Source organism: Zonotrichia albicollis, chromosome 8 (genome assembly GCF_047830755.1).
Source record: "Zonotrichia albicollis isolate bZonAlb1 chromosome 8, bZonAlb1.hap1, whole genome shotgun sequence".
Classification (NCBI taxonomy): Eukaryota; Metazoa; Chordata; class Aves; order Passeriformes; family Passerellidae; genus Zonotrichia; species Zonotrichia albicollis.
The window spans coordinates 11,438,721-11,460,096 of NC_133826.1; the positions used below are offsets into that span (position 1 = coordinate 11,438,721).

The 21,376-nt window shown below is 46.3% G+C and overlaps 1 protein-coding gene across 6 annotated transcripts in view; it reads right to left on the bottom strand.

The window, feature by feature from the left end:
• The window catches only part of SZT2 (SZT2 subunit of KICSTOR complex), a 53,010-nt gene extending 38,533 nt beyond the window's left edge, over positions 1-14,477 (bottom strand). For all 6 annotated transcript variants that reach the window (XM_074545945.1, XM_074545946.1, XM_074545941.1 and 3 more), the window contains exons 1-11: positions 14,331-14,477; positions 14,012-14,137; positions 13,679-13,852; positions 13,162-13,332; positions 11,202-11,333; positions 9,095-9,254; positions 8,515-8,621; positions 8,149-8,359; positions 6,946-7,116; positions 1,701-1,932; positions 916-1,045 (exon numbers count right to left, since the gene is read on the bottom strand). In XM_074545945.1, the coding sequence (XP_074402046.1) occupies positions 916-1,045; positions 1,701-1,932; positions 6,946-7,116; positions 8,149-8,359; positions 8,515-8,621; positions 9,095-9,254; positions 11,202-11,333; positions 13,162-13,332; positions 13,679-13,852; positions 14,012-14,137; positions 14,331-14,453 (1,737 nt within the window). In that variant the 5' untranslated portion in view covers positions 14,454-14,477. The remainder of the gene's footprint in view (positions 1-915; positions 1,046-1,700; positions 1,933-6,945; positions 7,117-8,148; positions 8,360-8,514; positions 8,622-9,094; positions 9,255-11,201; positions 11,334-13,161; positions 13,333-13,678; positions 13,853-14,011; positions 14,138-14,330) is intronic.
• Between the last annotated feature and the right edge of the window lie 6,899 nt (positions 14,478-21,376).

Here is a 21,376-nt window from a genome sequence, read left to right on the forward strand (position 1 = left end):
TAATTAAACACTGAGATTACTCATCTGAAAGTGCTCAGGCAAATAGGGTGCCAGAATGGGTGGCACTGGGCAACTCTGATAGGTTTATATGGTGGCATTGATTCCACCAACTATAGCAACTCTGCTGACATAGAAATACAGTGGTGGTTACCCATAAGATGGGATACCCCAGATATACTGTGGGATACATAGCCCTATATAGGGGAAATGGACTAAGTAAACCTAAAAAAGAACTTAGACAATAAAATAAAAGGGATAGTTTTCTGAAGGTAAAGCTCTGCTAGGTTTAAGATCTCCTAGTCCTCCTCCATCTATTCCAAGGACACTGGTGGCAGGGAACAGATAATGCGCTGGCTCTTCTGCTTAGTGAGTTTCAGTGAGTTTGAATTTTGCAGTGGAAACTATTAGCTCGTATTTTGTTTAGTTTCTGCTGTGCAGATGACAAGTGTCTCTCTTGCACCTTCCACATGAATGCTCAGAGCAATGAGCCTATTAAACAACTATTCAGCACACCGTGCATCTTCACCTGACAGTCCTGAGCTACATCTCCAGGGCACTGGCTGCACAGCCAGCAGCAACTCCATGCCTATGGGGTATCCACTGAAAAGGCAGAGCAAAAGCAAGTGTGTCAGCCTTCCCATCAGTCTCACACACCACAGCACTGCAGGAGAAGGTTTCACAGCACATTTAGGAGACTTGCTGTTGGGCTTAGAGGTGTAGCTGCAACAATTAAGACATAGGGTGATGTCTCAGAGGGGGAAATGTATGGCATGGGATGTTCATTGCACCACACCTGAACTCTCTGACTGAGCAGGATAAGATGAAGATAAGACCAAGAAAGAGATGAAGCCTGAGTACAAGAATAGGCAGGGGAGACAACCTGTCCCATGTTAAACAGAGAGAGGGGGAACATACCGGAGTGGTGGAGCCTGGGGGGATGTAGAAGAGGGGCACCCCATTCTTGGTGCTCTCAGGAATGGTAAAGTGTTCTGGGACTGTGTCAAAAGACTGCAGATGTACCAGCATCTGATCTGTTTGGTTGATGCTGGAAAAGAAGAGGCAGTTAGCCACAAAAGCCCATGCTCTCCCCCTTGCTGCCCCAGTCAGCACAGGGCTTGCACACACAGCACTCTGTCCTGGGAGCCCATCTACACCAATAGAGCTTTACAGGGAATGCTGTGATTCCATGTGTTAAAGGGGTCCTGAGTAGAAGCCTCATCCATATAGAGGATGATCAGAGCTGGAAATGAAGTGCTAGAAGAGGAATCTGCTAGATATCTGGGAGTAACAGCCACCCTGGGCAGAAACAGCTGTGACCCACAAGCACTTCAGCCCCAGAGACGTGTGATTGTTTGCTGCTCCCAGTGTGAGCCTGCAGCACAGCTGTAAGGCTGTGCTATAAGAACACATGACCTCCATGGGATGGCAGTCAGAGGCAAGGTTTGCATCCCAGGATCCAGATCCAGGAGCAGCAATACCATTACCCTGAAGCATTCTTACAAACTAGATCACAGACCAATTGAAATCTTTTCCTTGGCCAGACAGCAAGCTTGTAATCAGTCATGAGTCATTCCCCTTCCTCAGAGCACATTCCTTCTGAACCCTGGGTTGGGGTGGCCATCTGCAAAACCTTCATCCTAGCATGCCAAGGAAGGAATTACTTGGTGGCACTGGCAACTGCTGGGCATGGTGCAGCTCACCTCTGCAGGGTGTTCCAGAAGCGCCGGATGACTGTGGTGCGGTACAGGCTGGTGATGGGCTTCCTCATGGTGCAGCTGATGTCGTGCAAAATGTCATAGCTTCCCTCCATGGTCACTTCCACCCAAGTGCTGCGTTTTGATGGGTCCAGGGGCCAGGGTGTCACAGCTAAGTACTCAATCCTCATGTTATGCTTCCAAAGCAGCACTAGTTTCACTTCCAGCTGAGACCCACCTGCATGGGAGCAGAAGAGAAGGTGCTTGTTCCATACACATCTGAGCATTATCTCTGACCAGGGATTTATGAGTACCATGAGATTGTTTGATTGCTGAGGGGAACAAAGCAATCTAACAACTGTTTGCTTTAGCTGGTCACTCTCTCCTCTCCAACTGAGGGAGGCTTTGCTTGCACTGAAGCACTTGGCAAAGAGTTTGCAATTCTTGAAGTGTACATGCACTAGCTATACTAGAGAAGGTAACTGAAACTCAGAGGAGGTGCTGACATTTGCAATGGGCTGTCTTCTTCACAGCCTCATCTTTGTTTCCAAGAAAACTGGTTTTTTGCACAGATGAGCACGGCCATTCAACTATAAAGTTTTGTCATCCACACTGCCAAGTTAATCCATCCCATTACAGAAACACAGCTATCTGATGGACACAGATCACAAACAATGGTGAAGATGAGGCCTAATTCTTGAATTAACCTTTATTCATCCTGCACAGACTGTATTTCATGCAATCTAGAATTTCAATCTTCAAAGCTTCTCACCATGTTTACCTTCTCTTCCCAAAGCTAAGATGTTAAGAATGAATATTCACCTATCCTTCTTTTAACCTTTTCCTTTAAATGAGCCTGTCTAACAAGATTAACAGAAACACTTGACAGCAGGCCTTGCTGAGCCAAAAGAGCAGAGAACTATCCCACTCCTGCTGACTGTGCATGTGTATTTGTACTGAAACATCCCAGGGAAACACATGACCACGCTGTGATTTCAACTGCTCCATCATCTATTCTATGTCCAGCCTGCTCTACAGTTTGCCAGACTTGCAGGGTTTATGTGATAAGTGATTGGATGTGCTGGAAACCTTCTGAACAGATCATCAGCCTGATGCTCTGCTTCCTGCAGAGTTGCATTTGCTGCTGTCATAGACACATCATGCCATCTCCTTCATGGGCTGATTGAGCTCCACTTTGAAGTCATCTTTTTGCTCTCATGGTCCCTGCAGGGAGGCACCCTCCAAGGACTCTTCCCCCATCAACGTTTAGAAGAAACCTTCCAGAGTACATGCCAAATTCATGCTTGGTTGTTCTTTTGATTAGATTATTTTTATTCTGAGAAACTTCATTTCCATAACATTGACAAGGAGTGTGCAGTACTGAGAAATCCATACCCAGTTTCAGCTGTTACTGTGACAGAACATTCATTCCCCTTAACACACCCAGATCTTCCTGCACCTTAAGAATTCACCTGTCTTGAACAAAGATGATCAAAAGTGTGTACTGTATTTTATCTGTACTTGATCTAGAGAATTAGTAGGATTTTATTTAAAGTCAGTAATACTTTCTAAAATGGATGGATTGTGTTACCACAAATGCACTTGCCAGGACTGCACCATCTGTTGTTTCCTATGAAGATGGTCTTGTTTATCAGAGAGGCTAAACAAGAATTTATGGATTCATCTCTTTTTATTTCATACTGTCACCTCATTCTTATTGCTTTAGAGCTCATCCACTGCTTTCTGCACAATATTTTAGTTCTCATAATAAAGCCTTTCTACTTCATCAACAGCAAACATGATAAATAAATTCCCACATTTTTGCTTAGATCTTAAAATATTTCCTACTTCCACTTCTGTTTCCATTAGTCATCCTGGCTTCACTCCTGTGATCCCACACAAGCAGAACTAAAAACACAGGCAAAATATTTACTTAGCTTGAAGTTACATCTAGATTAAGCTTTAGGGTTTTTTTTTTACTGCAAAGCAATATCTTTCTGGTTCCTGAGTTAATAGCAAATAAAATTTTTTCTACTTTGATTTCCTTCACAACGTCCAGCTCTGATTTTTTCAGAAAGCTCACTTTGTCTTCATGATTCCTGTCACTAGAGAACAGCCATTCTCACAGCTCAGCTAGTGCCCAGCCAGTTTTGGTGCTGGACTGATTCACAGAGGAAGATTATGTTTTGAAAAGTGTCCTCCAGGCTGTCCTCAACACAAAATGGTCAGTGAGAATTTTTTTTTGTTACAGAGGGAGATCCCCCAACAATGTTCCAGAAAGTAAAAGAACTGGGCTCCATTACACACCATGACCCCAAAGCTTCTTTCTCCTCCATACCTTCCAATCCTTTCCCCTTCACATGTACTTCTGCATTCCTAAATAACCAAGTTGCCTCCTAAATACCTAAATATTTAAAAATCAAACAGTGAGGGTAACCAGAGTACTTATAAATATCACAAACAACCTCTCCAGGCAACTCTGAGCACAAAGCTAGCTTTTTATTCTATTTTGTTTTTGGTAAAGCGAAGGAGAAAACTGACAGTGTCAAAGTCCACAGCTACACTTTTTTCCTCTTGCTTCACAGCCAGCTGGCTCCTTAACAGCCCTTAATTGGCAAGTTTTGGCAATCCAGGTTAATTAACTGTTCTTTGTTATACACTTCTCTGTAGAATGGCTCAGAGAACCCTGATTAGCCAAACATGCTTTTCCTTAGCAAAGGCAGTGCTGAATGTCTAAATGTCTTGAATAATTTCTCAACTCTACTTTAACCTGTTAGTTCAGCAAATTTTTCACCAACTCCCCAGAGCATTTAGCCTTTCCCAAGTATTAAGTAACATTATCTGCTACTAGTCTGAAGGCTGCATAGAAATACACTCCATGTTTTTGAAACCTCTGACATTTCATTTTTAATATTTTTGTAAAAAAATACACAGAAATTATTTCTGGCTTCAAATGAAGAAAAAAGTAAAGGGGAATGGAGATTATTATCATGTGTGTTTATCTTGCTCTTACTCCTCCCTGTACACCTGCCCATAGTTATTCATCACAGAAGGTCACTCTGATCCAGCTGCTCTTCTGCTCTTGTAAAAATGGGAGACCAATCCATTTAGCATTCCAAGGAGTAAAAGCCAGCAGGCAAATATCTGCAGGAAAATGCAGGGAGTATGGTAACATGTGGTGATATTTCTAATCCATTCCTCCAGAGTGCAGGAATTCACTGCTTTACAATATACTGACCCAAAGGTTGTAGCTATACCTTTATACAAAAAGATACAACATGAACTTGTCTGTCTGCTTTTTGAATGATTCATACCTGGTGAATGCTTTTCCAGCATTTCTATACAGGACTACACAGCCACCAAAAGCACTTCAGCACTGCTGCCAGATTAAAGAGAAAGGCTTTTTATCCAGCCCTGTTCAAGCTGTAAGTGAACTTGTGCACAGAAGAATAAAAGACACAGAGGACAGGAATGGACTTGTCACACTGTTTCACAGACACTCCTAGCCAAGGAGAATGCAATGGATCTCACCTGCCTGGATTTAAGAGAAGTAATCTCATGCCTCACCTACATTAGTGAAAACAACCTGCAGACGTTACCAGAATAGCTGTCTCACCTGGAAAATTTAGCAGAAAATTCCTGAAACAAGAAACTAGAGAGATTAATGTAAGACCAAATTTAGGAATTATCCCACCTAATATGATTGTTAGCAATCTTCCCCCCAAAAAAGGTGGTTTAGATCCATTCAGTTTGTAAGATGCATCAAGGCAAATGAACTGAAATTGCCAGGCATCACAGAGGAACGGGTATGTGAACTGAGCAAGATAAACTTAGGAGTAATATCATGTGAAGGACAGCACATTTAGGGACTACTAAAAAAACAAAACCCAAAAAACATCCCCAAGGACTCATCAGCTGAAAGAAAAGGTGTGTGAAAGACTCAGGGATTTCTGCAATACAGTCATGAGAAAGCCCACGTGATTCCTCATCTATCAGATTTGGCATTTTACTTCAGAAGCAGGGAAATATTAATACTGCTGAACAAGGCATTGATTAAACCACACTTACTACACTCTTATCAACTGTTTTGAGAAATGAGAGATCAAAGTGAAAAGAAAACAACTTAAGGGAAAAAATATAAGAGCAATTAACCTGAATAAACAACACAGCCTGCCCTTACAAAAGAAAGTGAAATATTGGCTTGCTTAATATTAACCTGCCAAAAGGTTACAAGGAGAAAGATGTTGTTAAATATGTTCGTGCAAGTCAGAGAAGGAGGATAAAGTTAATTAAAGATAATAGTCACACAGGTCTAGCTTGGCCTTGGGGAGTTTAGAACGGAAGCTAGAGAAAGAGCAAGGAAGCCCTGGGACAGCCTTCCAACCAGGGAGGGGCAGAGGGGATTTATATGTTTTTTAGGCAGACCACGGTAAATTCACAGAAAACATCACATGGCAAGTTTAGAATGGTTTTGGAGTTAGATCACAGACTGATTGTCTGATATAAAACACATTCTAGAGTACTAATAAGCTTGCTTTCAGATTTTTTTCATGTCTCCTTTCAATTAAAGTACTATCACTAGTCACAACTGGAGATGGAAATTTAGGTAGGATTTACTGGCACTCCTAAGGATAATCAGATCCCTCAAGGTCCCCAGTCAGCAGCTAGTTCTCACACTCCAGGTGCCATGTCTAGTGAGCCAGGTATGAGAACAGGATCACTGGAAGGTTTTATGGTCTTCTAGAATTGGTTATGGTCCTGACTAATCTGACATTTTCACGTTACAATATCCTTGTTTTGCCCAATTTCTTCTTTTGGAAGACTGTAGTTTGGAGGCATTAAGTCTGTTGTACCAAAGGGCTCAACTTCATGTTAGTATTTTGGAGTGCATCTAGCAGAGAATAGAAAGGGATGAAAAAAGGAGAACTAGAGATGAAATCTGAAAAAAAAACTCTGCAAACCCCAGTTCTGTCACTAGTTTCTCTGCAGTTGTGGGGAATCATTTCCAAGATACAGAGCATCACTGGCTGTCCCTCCCCAGGCACAGCCACAGAAGGTGAGCCTGGCAAGTGCATAACTGCACAATAGTGGGCAGCCCTGCATCGGGCAATTATTCATGGAAACAGAGTTTGGGGAAAATGGCTCCTTCCTCCACAACACCAGCACTGCTGAGCTGGCAGACCCAGTGTTTTTCCTCTCAGCAGCTGAGAACAGAGTCCCAGCTGTGTCCAGCCCCCAGGGCAGCAGTCACCTTTGGTGATGTTGACCTCCCGGATGCTGTAGCCCTCGCGCAGCCGGACCGAAACGATGCTGACGAGGTCAGCATGCACCTCCTTCTCCGTGTGCTTCTTCCTCCGCATGGCCAGAGCAGGGTTGCTGCTTGCAGACACCAGGTGCTCATTGAACAGCCTGTGCTGGGACACTGCAATGGCAGAGATGCGTTTGTGAGGGAGCAGCTCCCCTGAGCCCCATCCTGTAGGAACAGGTCTCCCCATGAGCTTCATAAAAGCTGCCAGGAACACTTGTTCTCCTGAGGAACAGTACATCCTTCAGGCACCACCTACACCCACTCCCGATTCTGCAATACTGCAAACAGCTTCATTAGTGTGGCCAAGAGGCCTGGGAAAGGGACAGGGTGCGGTGTCAGGCACTGCTTCCTCTCGGACAGCATTTGTGATAAGGCACGCACTGGAATTCCACATTCAGCCTAGACAGGCAGAAACTGCACATCTGTTTCAACAGTCACACAGCAAGCTTTGGGGCTTCACTGATTTCCCTGGAAAATCCTGAGCTCCCAGGTGCTTTTTAAAAGGTATCAGGATGTGGAGCTTAAACCACTGACAGCTGATCTTTTTAAGATTCAACGTTTCAAGTCCCAAGCCAACACTCTTCAAACTTGCCAGTTAATGTGGCTTCTGCTGCCAAGTCACAGAAAGAGCAGATGGCACCAGCATATCACTGGGAGATGAAAGGGTGTTTCCATGTCTTACTGGTAACTAAACTAATCTCTCTTAGCACACTCTCAGTCACTAACAGTCACAAAATAAGAACAACCAGGAGAGGCACTTGGGACAGTTATCAGGGGTCTAGTTTTTCAATCCAAACTGCCATCTGCAAGCCCTGTTAGGACAAGCTCTCCAGAACATCCCCACCTGAGAGCTAGCCAGTGTGCACAGAAGGATTAGCAAGAGCTTCCAACCCCCTCCACATCCCAACACAGTGGGCCTAACTGCAGATTGCTGAGCTAGGGGGATGGTGGAAAATAGGACATTTGTTTTCCCTGGTTCACCCAATTCCTGGAACCCAGAGGGGAGGCTGTGTGACCCATTGTGCCCACAGCCTACAGAAGGCATGACAAGGGAGAGTATCAGCATAACCAAGCCTGGAGAGTCACCCCAAAGAGAGGTGCTCTAAGACATCCATCTACTGGAACAAGAACATGCACATTCCTCACCACAGTAATATTCTGGGTTCAGGGACTCCCCAGTACGCAGAAAGGAGTACAGCAGAAATGCCTTGTGATACACATTCAGATCCAGGCTCAGGGGATCCAGCTCAGGGCATGTGGAGAGGTAAGCACCAAAAGTGGCCATGGCAATGAATTTCATCAGTTCCACATTGGGAACGTGGCCAAAGCTGCAATCATAGGAGTAGACACCGCCCACCTATGGGATGGATAAAGGAGACACCTGAGAGAGAACAGCAGTGCTGAGAACAAAGCAGACAGCTGGTCAAGGACCCACATTTCCCCTCTGGAGGTGAACAGCATCACCACCTCTATCCCTGTGGTACCCACACTGGCAGGCAGCAGCAGACATACCTGCACAAAGGAGCAGGCCACAGTGCCACTGCGCAGCTGGTTCAGTAAAGTCTCACACACAGCCACATCGGGGACACTGGTCACACCATCCGTAATTATTATAATACCTGGAAACAAGGCAGCACCTTAGTGCCATCCTCCATCTCAAACAGCTGTCATTGTCCCAGGAAATACACCAGGCAAAGTTTAGGCAGGGCAAAAGTAGAAGGAAAATCCTGAGGTGATTTAGAGCTTCCAAAGCATTATGGAGCTGGCAAACATCCTGATTAGGTACAGCACAGCACACAGAAAGGGCACAGCTCTTCACAGCCCAGGTTGCCCTGAGCAACAGTCACACCTGTACTGCCTCACAAACTCCCCAACATTGACACACAGCACTTGGCACAGTGTGGTCCTCCCCATTCCCACCACCACAATTTGCTCCCAGAATGCAGACTAAACGCCTCAGTTGAAATTTCATGCTTAACAGAAAGATCTATGCACACACCAACCCTTATAAAATCAACCTCAGCCTACAGCAGGAGGAACAGAACCCTTCACAAACAACCAGGCCAACCTTAACCCCGAGGACGCAGCCAACCTGCGCTGGAGTTGGAGGGCAGCAGCTGCAGGGCCAGGATCCCTTGCCGGACCATGCTGACCAGGCCAACGTCAGCAGTGACCACAGACACACTGGGCTTCCTCCCAGATGACTCCTGCACATCACCAGGGCTCTCTTGGCTCAGGGGGGATAAATCCACCTGGAAAAGTTAAAAAAACCCCAAAACACAAGGCCCCATGGGGCATATTTCAGCTCAAATCTACTTCTTGCTCTTCCAAACACCTTCAGTCTGGTACTCTGGAGCACTGCAGCAGACTCCACCCGTAGCTTTAACTTCCAGGTGCTCTTAAACTCCTGGTCACTTGGGCCCCTTAGAGCAGCTGGGCAAAGCTGCTTGAAGGTGGAGGTACAACATGCTCAGAGCTTGATATTAAACTGATTTCTAATAGAAGGGAAAATTTGGGTCACTAAAACTCCTCTGTGGAGCAAAGCAGTTCCCAGTTAAAGAGATGTGAATAACTCCTTCTCCCCCTGTCATTTAGAAGCTGCAGCTATTCAGCATCTACTCAATCTACTATATTCAGCTCAGAAACACTGGAGAGGCAGAGGCAGCTGTGTCTCAGTTGTGAAGCTCTGCAGCAGAGGGAGCAAGGAGCCTCCTAAAGACAAAGTCTAGTGTCTATGCATTTAACTCAAATGGCTCTCATTATGCAGTGTTGATATAAACAAATGCAGGTAAGCTTCTGCACCTTCTACGAAAAATATCCCCTAGGCAAAGCCTGAAATTTGTATAATTACACCAGTGAGAAACCTACTGTATTCATAGTCCCTTAATCCCCACAAGGCTTTGGCATCAACCCTGTAATAAAACATGGCTTTGTTTTTACTGCTAATGTACAGAATGGCTGAGACCCCCACCCCTCTACAAAGCTACAGATGATAGGAGCTGAGAAAATAAAACTAGAACTAACTAAACTTTTGCCATGCACAAATGGGAGCAGCTTGTGCCTGTGAGAAAAAAATATTGACTGTCCATCACTCTAATTTGCCAGATGCCTTAAACTCAGATACTTGTTAACAATGATACAGCAAGTGCAACTTCAAAAGTGAAAAAAGTTTCAGTCCCTGCCCTTCCCCTGGGGCCTCCCACCTCCACCCCACAGCCTGTGGCAGGACTCACCAGTCCCTCTGGCCTGCAAGAGCGTCTCTCTCCCCCATTTGCATGGAAGAAGTTACAGGGTAGTTTACCATGAGAGAAATATTGCATCAAGCAGGAATGCATACAAAGCACTGCAAAAACACCATCTGGACTCACCAGCTGAGTTATTTACTTCCGGCAATCTACTTTCTGTTTCAGGACCAGCAGTTTTAGCATTGAGACATACAAATTTCAGCTAGAATATGAGATTCCAAGCACTTCAGATATGCAACTGCAATACATCACCAACAGCCTCTTAGTCACCTGATTTTGGGCCTTTTTTCTTTTCCTTTTTGTCTGAATTCTAATAACTAATGCTGACTAAGGACCAAATAACCTCAGCCAGACCAGCAATGACTTTGACTGCAACAAGATCAAAAGCAGCATGGCCAGCAGGTCAAGGGAGGTGATCTTTAAATGTCCCTTCCAACCCACACCATACTAGGACTCTATAATTAATTTGCTGATACATATATCCATGGCTACTAAGCAACATCTGTCACAGATTTCAAGGAGAACTTGAAAAAACTGGCTGTTTATTCAGCTTCATGGCCAGTTTTCATGGTAACAAAGAAATATTTTCATTCAAGAAATGTAACAGGGCATATTTGCTGCTATTTATAGATTAGTTACATGGACATAATCACCTCTCCTGCCACCTTCTTCAGAGAGAAAGCACATCCTACCATTTCTCCCATGACCTACAGTCAGGCTGTCTTAACTTTGGGGAAGGTAACCATCCTCACCAGTCCTTCTAAACACTTAATGGTTCTGTTTCCTCAGTGTCCATGTCTCATTGCCAGATCCCACAATATTATCTCACCAAGTCCTTAGCTGTTCCTTCTGCACACCTATGCTGCTTTTCCTCTTGTCACCCCGCCTCAGAGGGGCTTCAGAGTGCACATCTCCAGGAAGCCAAGAGAGTCCAGATACCCCTGCCCTCCTTACCTGTGGTTTGGGCTCATACTGTTGCTGAAGCATCTCTGCCACTTTGTTTTCAAAGGCACAGAGCTGTGTGTAAACTTGGTGCAGAAAGGCCTCACGCTTCGTCTCGTCCAGCTGACAGCCCTGGAACAGTACCTGGCCCAAGGACACACATGTCAGGCATCAAGTTAAGGTCTTATAGCACCCAAGATTGTACACAGGAACACAGTTCTGCACAGTGAAGGTCAAACACATCGCTGACAAAGCATGGGTACAGCACAGGCCACTTCTCTCTGTTCCTGCTCAAAAGCAACTGCCTGTGAGCAGTGGTACTTCATGGCAATCAATGTGCATCCCACAGCAGATGCCTATGTGACACCTTGGGGAATCTCCTTCTTGGGCAAGAAACTTCCACTTCATTTGGCTTTCTCCAGGATAATCAGTTATTAGGAGAAGGTGATGTGGGATCACTGTTAAAACCATTAACTGCAGTCTGATGCTTCTAAGGAAGGCCTGTTTGTTCTAATCTACCTTACCTATAGACTGATCAAATTATCTTCCAAGGGCAACAGCAAATTAAAATAAAGAAAAGAAACAATCAGAGTGGACATTACAAGAAGCTGAGTGATGTGACAGAGTAAGCCTGCCAGCACAGCAACCCCCCAGGGTGACAGGCATGACACCTGTGTTTACAGATGTCACCCTGGGTACAGGCAATCCCTGTCCACAGCCAGACACAAAGATACAACATGCAGACAGAGACCTCAGCAGATTGGTGGGGTGCTGCATTTTAACCACATCCCTCAGGCTCATATGGGCAAGACCTCACAGTGACACAGGAGAAAGAAATGATCACCACAGAGAGTCTTTCCTGGATGAGCAATACATACACACATACGCCTTTTCCTCCATAAAAGAAACAGAATTATCAATTTGTTCCTGGGAATCACAGTTCATGGCCTCATATACAAAGTGGGAATTTAGAGAGGTTCAAACAAGAAAAATGTAGCAACTTCAGGGTGCTCAGTATAGTGTAAATAGGGGAGATACAGAGGCACAGCATGATGGTGTGCAGAACTGCTGGACAAGATGACACATGAAACATCAATGGCAAATAGACAAATTCCTGCAGCACTTACTCCAGTGGCACCTCAGAACAGACCATAAGTGGTGGCCACACTCCTCAGGTACAACAAAACCCTGGCAGAAGGCTTAGGCAGGGAGGGCTGGGGAAGGGGAGGCAGAGAACAAGCACAGACTAACAAGCTCCTCCTGTTACCACACACTTCCCCTGGTGTTAGCAAAGGGATGAAATACACATAAACACATAAGTTATGTGAAAATACTGAAAGGTGGAAGAGATCAAGGATGAACTTCAAAAACACACTGGCCCCATAAACCAGACTCAAATTTATTAAACAGACCTGCCATAACACAAGTAAAATCTCACTGATAAATCTCAATAGTGGGGTTGGCTGGTCCCCTCAGCAAGAAGCAGCTTATTCAAGACCAGTGCAAAAAAACCAAGGTTTGTAGGAAGAGGCAATTATCATTGAATTAACCACTGCTACAGAGCTGGAATAGGGAGACAAGCTTTTGGTCATACAAGCTCTTTTTGAATGCTTCAAGCTAATTAAAACAGGCAAAAATAATTAACCAACAGAAATTAAAAACAAAAACAACCCCCAAACAACAAAATAAGAACAACAACAATAAGCACACATTCGACATGAGGTAAATATTTCCTGTGGCCCAATTCTAAGATCATGCCTGAGGGCAGCAATCTCCAGAGAAACCTCTGCTTCTTGCCCAGGAAGGAGAAGTTGCTCACACACACACTGCATCATGCCAGGCCATGTGTTGTAGTGAGACAAGCCTGCAGCAGAGCCCAGCTGCCACCTGCCCCATTTCCCTTGTGCTCACAGGACACCTGCACAGCACAGCGAGCTGCTCACGCCGTGCCAAGGCAGAACCTGAACTTTACCTGGTGGGACTGCAGGCCAATGATGGAGGAATACACCTGGATGGTGACAAAGATTTCTGGCTGGTAGATAATGTCTGAACCAGGGATACGAAAGGGTCTCAACAATCCCACCAAGCACCGGGAAAGGGCATGAAACACTTCATCAAAAATTATCTCCCCTGTTGAGTCATCCTACAGAAACAGAGAAAGGGAATGGCTTTTTCATCTCCTAGGACCTTCAGTCTCACTGGTGGTTGTCCCACTGAGCAAACCCAACCACAAACATGCTTCTGCAATGGCAGCTGGATTAAAGTGACAACTCCTGTAAACAGCAGTCACACATTATGCATCCAATGGAGAAACAGGACTTGCCATTAAGTTCCCAGCCAAGGGCACAGCATGGCTCCCTCCCAGGAAAAGCAAGACTTCTGCAAAAGTTCAGGCTGACACTGAGAACAATAAACCTTTTCTCAGCAAATAGAAATGGATTTCTGTTTTAATGCCGAACACCCCAGACCGAGGCAGTTTCTGCTCTTACCACAATCCCCGTGGAAGGGCTGAGATCAAGCTCAATCACAAATCGGTACTGGCGGGCCAGGAAGGTGACCCGTGTGGAGGGGACGAGGAGGTAGGGCCTGGGCTGGACCGGCTCGTCGGGCTGCCACCCGTTAGGCAGGATGCTGAGAACATCAAGCTCATTTTCTGAATTTACCTGCCAGAACAAGCAAACGGAACATGACAGAACATCGAGCCACACCAAAGGAAGACTCAGAGAAAGGAAAGGGGCTCAAGTGCCCTGCAGGGTGCAGGTGCTGCTGGGCGGTGCAGCACCAGCGGCGGTGACACCGTGCAGCCCTGAGCACCAACTCACCAGCTCGGGCTCGGGCACGGCCCGGATCACCTGGTGCAGGCGGCTGAGCACCCAGGCGAGCCGCACGTTGCGGGAGATGCGATAGTCCTTCTTCATCAGGAGGAACACGTGCCCGGCCTCCTCCACCTGCGGCGGGAGCACAGCGGCCCAGGTCAGCCCCGGAGCAGCCCCGGACAGTGCCCGCGCCGCCGCTCACCCCGGGCTGCTCCGGCCCCGTGCCGCCGGCCCCACTGCTCCCCATGGAGGCCGTGTCCCCTGCGCGCTCGGCTCGGCTCGGCTCGGCTCGGCTCCCCCAGCCCCGCTCCCGGCCCGCACCCACCTCCCCGTCGGGCCGCTCGGCCGCAGCCATGTCCGCGCGGCCCCGCCCCGGAAGTGCCGCTCTCCCGGGACAACGGGGCGGGACCGCCGCCGCCATCGCCGCCGCTGCCGCTGTCGCCGCCATGCAGGTGAGGGCCGGGGAGCGGGACCGGACTGGGCCGGGCCGGGCCGAGCCGAGCCGAGCCGGGCTCACCCGGGGCTGCTGCGAGCGCGTCCCCGAGCAGCCGGTGCAGTGCTCTGCTGTGCACAGCCCCTTGCTGCTGCACGGCCGTGGGGTGAGCGTGTGTGCGGCTGAGTGCCCCCGTCCCGCTTGAATGAAACGTTAATGAAACGTTCCCGTTGTTAATGGGAAAAGAACCGAATTTTGAAGTGCTGTGAATTTGTGGCATCCGCACTGTCCAAAGAGAAGAGTATTAAGGGCAGGTTGACAGGACAAGATCCACCTCCTTTGGTTTGTTTGAAAGCGCAGCTGGCTGGCCTCAGACAGATGTTCTGGTTGTCCCGCTGGAAAAGAAAGTGAAAACAGCTTGTCCCGCTATTCCTCGTTTATGGGGTTTGTTACATTGTCTCTCCTTGCTTCAGCCACTTAGTCGTGCCAGGCTTTTTACTGCTTTTTCACTGTTTGGTTTTTTTTAAGTTTTGGTTTGGTTTGGTTGTTTGGGTTTTTTTGGAACTAAGGATATTCATCATCCTCGTTACCTTTATCAGTACATATTCCTACTCTGTTCCTTTGCAGTGGGGGGAACAAGAGTGAGTGACACGTAGTATTCGAGATGTAAAGGAGGGATATATTTATGTGGTGACATCATGATGCTTAGTTTCTGTTGCTTTCCTAATAACTCCTGTGGTCGCCTTTACTTCCTTGACTGCCTTTCCAGGATTGGGCAGATATTTTCATGGGTTACCCTCAGATAATTCTGAGATCTTATAGAGTTAAAACGTTATCAGCTCAGATAATGTAGTTGTATACAGAAAGTCATGGGGTTTTTTTCCCCCTTTGTTTTGCCAGCCAGGATTTTTTTTCTCCTCTGTTTCTCTGCCTGCATTGTTTTACCTTTACCTACTCTGTATTTCACCTTTACCTCTCAGTTACTCCGTATCAGGAGGTCCTTCAGAGCCCTTACCATAAGCCCTACCTTTACTACCTCGGGCCAGTGAAACATTGCTAACAAACTCCTCAAAGTGTCCTCTTGGGGAGGCACAGCGTTCCTTGGAATCGCTGGTCAGACTCACTGGGTGCTTCTTGCACAGCTTGCGTGTGCCTCCAGCTCCCGATGGCTTTGGGAGGAGCCTGGGGAGGAAGGCTTGGAGTGCCGTGCTGCGTGAGAGTGCTCCTTGAGCAATGGGGTTTCATTCATCCTCCTGAGGCCTTCTTGGATCAGCACGGGCAGGGGGCCAGGGCAATGGCCGTGGGTGCGCAGCCTGGCACCTCTGCAGTAAAACGCTGGCTGCCGGCCCGGCCTGTAACGCAGGCAGTAGTTAACCTCCTTGCACAAACGCTGGGCACACAAACTGTTGCAGGCACGTTTCTTAATTGGACAGGAACTGACTAGTCCCGTCGCAAGACGAAGGAGAGTGCTTTTATCTCTAGGTGGAACAGCCAGCAGCAATCTGTTCATGAGTCCACTCCATGGACTGGGGATCACATTTTAATAAGGTTTATTCAGCTGTTTGTTTTAAGGTGGTTAAAGTGAAATGAAGTCCCATCAGTGATTACCGACTTGTCAGAGTACAAATAAAATAGAATAATGTTGTGTTCTCATGAACATGGAAGGTGCCTGATAATCTCTCAATGAAGCTTACCCTGGGCCAGTGTATTTGAACAGAGCAAAACCAAACCCAATAGCAAGCATGCCAACGATGTGAGTCACTCTATCTGCTTCTCCAATCGGTATTCCCTTTCTATTATTTGATTGCTTTGTCCCACCCTCCTCTTGGATTATTGTACAGTTCTCAACTTACACGAGCAGTTCCTTAGGGCTGGGACTTTAATTATATTTTGCACAACACTGTCGCATGAGTAAGTTAGAGTAGATATGAGTTTAGAGGAATTTTGCAAGAGTCAAGGATGTCTTGATGTCTTCAGCAGCACATCCCCAGTCTTGACACTTTGTCTGTCACCAATCCTCCCTCACCCGGAAGGGGATGTCAGTGGGGAAGATTTCTTAAACAATATAATCCCAGCAAAAGGCAGGAGGTGAGGGGTGTGTGTGGGTGCAGTGCCAGTCTGTGTCACGGCAGGGCAGTGCCAGGAGGAGCTGCCAGTTTCCTTGGCAGCTGCAGGTGTCACATGGGCAGAAAGAAAGTAAAGAATTACACAAACTGGAGTCTTCAGTAGTCCACAGTCAGGGTAGTCATTTTACAAAGACTGTTTTGGATGAAGACATCACAGCACCCACAGCTGCTTCAGAAAAGGCTGAGGGAAAGCTTACTTTGATCTGGGTTAGCTTAAGTAGCTTACAAAGGTGTTGTGAGCTAGTTTTGATGACTTTGCCTGATGTGGTGAAAAGCAGGTGTAAATGATTGTGTTTTCAGACACTCATCCAGATCATTAGCAGGACAGCTGGCCAAGCCTTTGTCTCAGGCACAAGTCTCTTGCCTAAGTAGCCTGACCTAAGGGAAAGGGATCAGTGTGAAATAATGGGATTTTTATCTCCAATGCCTCTGCTTTCTCTCAAAAGGAGGCTGCCTGTAGGACAGACTGGATCATGGATGCATGGGTGTGGATTCACAACTTCTTTGTTCTCTTCCCTTGTCTGTCTTGCCTTTTTTTAGAGAGAGGAGAAGCAGCTGGAGCTGACCCTGGAGGCACTCATCAGTCAGGTGGCCGACCTGAAGAACTCCTTGGTCAGTTTTATCTACAAGCTGGAGAACGAGTATGATCGACTCACATGGTAAAGTGTCTCACTGTTGATCACTGCCAGAGCTCTTCAGACTTGGCTCAAAGGATTGATTAAAAAACATTAGCTTCTTGTCCATAGGTTTCAATTTTCTTTTTAAATTTGTGCTGGAGGAACCATTACAGATCTTCCACAAGAAAACCAGTTGAAGTCCATTGGCTTCATGTTGTAGAGTAATTAGAGTCACACTAACACCTTTTAATCCAGACATTTGATGGGAACTAGACTTGCATCTGCAGTGAGTAGGAGTTCTCAGATGAAAGACCTTAGAGACCCACATACACTATAAAACGAGGAATGGTTCTTTCTGCATTTCTTGACCTTTTCTGGCTTTTTGTGGCTCTGATATAAACTGAGCTTTTGTGTTTTGCTGATTCTGCTTTGCTGCAGTTTGAGAGCCTTGAAAGATGGCCTTCTCTTCCTGGAGAATATGGAACATAAAGATGTTGCAGACGCAGCTTAATAAACTATATGGTAATCTTAGTGTCTGCCACTGCAGCAAAGCTTCCCAGACAAGTTAACATTTATAGTTCATGAAGGCAGGAGAGCTGATGAATCCAGCACAGAAACTAAGATGGAGAGAACCTCCTTGAAAAGATTATCAGTTGTTTAGCTTCTTTGTTTCTTAGTCTGGATAACCAAGCTACAAATGTCCTCTGCCCTGGCTGTACTGCTTCAGAATGAAATTGTTTCTTAGACCTTGCTCTGGAGTTTCACTGGGAGAGGTGGTGAAAGGAAAGAATTGCTTCTCTGTGTTTTACTGAAATCCCACACAACTGCCACTTTCAGTGGTACTGCTTGTAATGTCCCTGAGGTATTTGCTCCATATGAGCCTTTTCCAGTTAGGACTGGGGTTTGTCCACACCTGCATATTCAGCCTAGGTTTTGCTGCTTACTGTCTGGAGCAGACTGATTTGAGGACTGACAGTGTTGTTTCCTTGCTCCTCAGCCGTTTGAGTGAAGAAGAGAGAAGAGCCCTGTGTGACATCTCCTTTCCATGTTCTATCTTCTTTATTTGCTTTTCCAGGCCTTCAGTTCTGGACAGCTTTGCATTGCTCTCAGGACAGCTGAACACCTTGAATAAAGTGCTAAAGCACGAGAAGACGCCGCTGCTGCGGAACCAGGTGATCATCCCACTGGTGCTGTCTCCAGACCGTGATGAGGAGATCATGGTAAGCATGTCCCCTGAGTATCAGAAAGGGCAGGAAGTACTTCTGTCTGAGAGCTGCTTTGCTGTGGGGTTTTCATCTACACTTGCACTGGATACACTTTACAGGAGGTGTTGCTGTAACAACAAATATGTTGTTGTTACTAAACAGGCACAGTGCAAATTCCTAGACAAGTTGTTGAAACTTCCTAAGGCTCCCCAGATCAAGGTTTTCCCTTGATCAGCACCATGGCCTATGCCCTGGTCTGGAGCTGCCTGCTGCTGGGCTGGAGGGAGAGGCTCTGAGTGAGGTTTGTGCCCCATTGCAGAGGCAGACAGAGGGACGTGTGCCAGTGTTCAGCCATGAAGTGGTGCCCGACCACCTTCGAACTAAGCCCGACCCTGAGGTGGAGGAGCAGGAGAAGCAGCTGATCACAGATGCAGCTCGAATCAGCCCTGATGCAGCACAGGTAGGTAAAGGAGGGTTTGATACTTCTGCCTCTTACCCCTAGGGCACGAGATGCCTTTTAACTGCTTCCTCCACCCTTCCACTTGCCAGTTTTCTTTTTCCTCTGTGTCCTTTCCTGTCTGAGATTTCTCCAGCTGACCACAGTTGAGGTTTGATTTCCTCCACAGTTTCACAAGGGTATCCAGTTGGCTGTCCAACTAGTCAGAAGTGAAGGCTGTCCCGTCTCCACAGTACCCTCCTGCATTAGCACTGGGCACTCTAAGCTCAGCTACAAAACACTTATATTTGGTTACATGGATCCAGGGAAGGGAAAGCTTTTTCAATTATCTTGCTGATTTGTCCTGAGTTGGAGGTATCCTGGCAGTTTCTGACAGTTTTCATTTTGCAGAAACAGATCCAAAGTCTGAACAAAATGTGCTCAAATTTGCTGGAGAAAATCAGTAAAGAGGAGCGTGAATCTGAAAGTGGAGGTATGTCACTGACGTGGGAGTGGGGTATGGGGTCTAAGCAGCAAATTTGAGAGATTAGAGGGAAAAATAGGTATATTGGAGAGACTGAAGTATGGGAAACACAGTTGAGCAGCACAAATGAAAACATTCCAGAAGATGCAAGATTGGCTGTCCTGGAGTCCCCTAATTTGAGAAGGGAGCCTATGGGTGCAATGTGTTTTCCTTGTGTGACCTGTGCATGGCAGGAAGGTCACTCCAGCCCTTTGACACATCCACCTTTGAGGAGGTGATAAGTATCTGCCAAGAAAATTTCCCAATCAACTTTAATTAATAAAAATAGCTGTGAAAATGCAGCAGCAGTGAATGAGAAACCCTTTAGCTATGTTCTGAAGGAGTCCCCATGTTGGCAGGCTTTTGTGTGATCCTGTCTAGATAATAGGTGCTTCAGGCTCATGGCCAGCCTTTTCTGGTTGTGGTGTTCACTATTCCTGGGAGCGCCACACACTACCCAGAAAGGCAGTGGCATTGTTTTTACTCTCATCTTTGACACAGGACCTGAGCACAGGTTCTGTCCACTATCTGGGAATAACAGTGTGTGGCAAAAAGACCTGCAGACACCACCTTGCTTATGAGCTTCCAAAAGGGGGTGTTGCTATTGTTTGTCTGAATCACAGTGTTACCTGCCATAGGATTCAGCATGCAATAGCCTTTAGTGGCTGCTTCTTATGGGCATGGAGGAGTTAGGTCACTCTATCCTCCTTGCACGAGCAGATTATGGTCTGCTCTCAGTGAAAAAGCTCTTGGATCACCAGTGTCCATTGATTTTGCCGCTGCTTTGACCTTGCTGAGACTCCTGTAGGACAGCCTGTAAGAAACTCATCTCTATTGCACGGCACTAAAGGAGCCGAAAAGTAAATTCAGGACCAGCTATGCTACTTCTTAGACTTGATTGCCAAGTCTAAAAATAACTTCCAAACTACCTTCATTTTTTTTACAGGTTTACGACAGAACAAGCAGACCTTCAACCCTGCAGACACCAATGCCCTGGTAGCAGCTGTGGCCTTTGGGAAGGGGCTGTCAAACCGCAGACCCCCGGGCTCTGGGGCATCTGTCCAGTCAGGCCAGCCAGGAGCTGGGGCCATCATTGCAGGTGCTTCAGGCATGCAGCAGGTGCCAATGACAGGTGCACCAGCTCAGCAGCAGCCAATGCTGGCAGGAGTGCAGATGGCACCAGCAGGACAGCCAGGTAAAGTTCCAGATCTGAGATCAGTTGAAACCCAGAGACCAGGAAAGACAAATGCAGATGTGAAGATTCTTCCCCAGACACCTTTTAGATGTGACTAAGTATGAGGTTCCTTTTGGGCCTTAATGATATGAGTCAGGTTATAGTAGAGGAGTAATACCTGTTTAAAATTGGCTCAGAGGGTGAGGTGGATCCCAGCCAACCAGCTTCAGCTCCTTAACTCCCACTGCAATACTGTTTTAATAATAGACTTAGTGAACATAGGAATCAATGTGGAGAGAGATCACAGTGTAGTTTTCAGGGATACTGGGGGTTTTCCTGTGAAATTTAAGTTGTGGGTAGGTAATAAAATGGAAAAGTTTGATGCTAATGAGTTATTTAAGGTAAGAAAAGAAAGTTTTCTGTAAAAAGGTAGAAGGATTTCCTATACAAAGTGACTTTGCTTAACAGCAGTAGATGACATTTGCATTGAATATAAAGTGAAATACATAGGCATAGAAATTTGACTACACATCCAGCACCTGGACTCTAACCTAGTCACTTGTGTTTGTGAAATACATCTATGATAGAAGAGTTCTGTAAAGACAACAATTTGGTATTCAGTTGGGGCAGAAATGCAAGCCAAATGCTAGGAATGTCTAGAAAAGGAACAGAGAAACAGGATATCTTTAGGCTATTCTGTAAATCCATTGGGTACCCACATCTGCAATATTATGGGCAGTTCTGATATCTCCTGTGCTAGTGAGCATAGCTTTGGGCTAGGGAGAAGAAACTGGAAGCACATAAAATCCCAAATTATATACAACAGGCAAATGAGTAATGATTTGCCTCATTTGCAG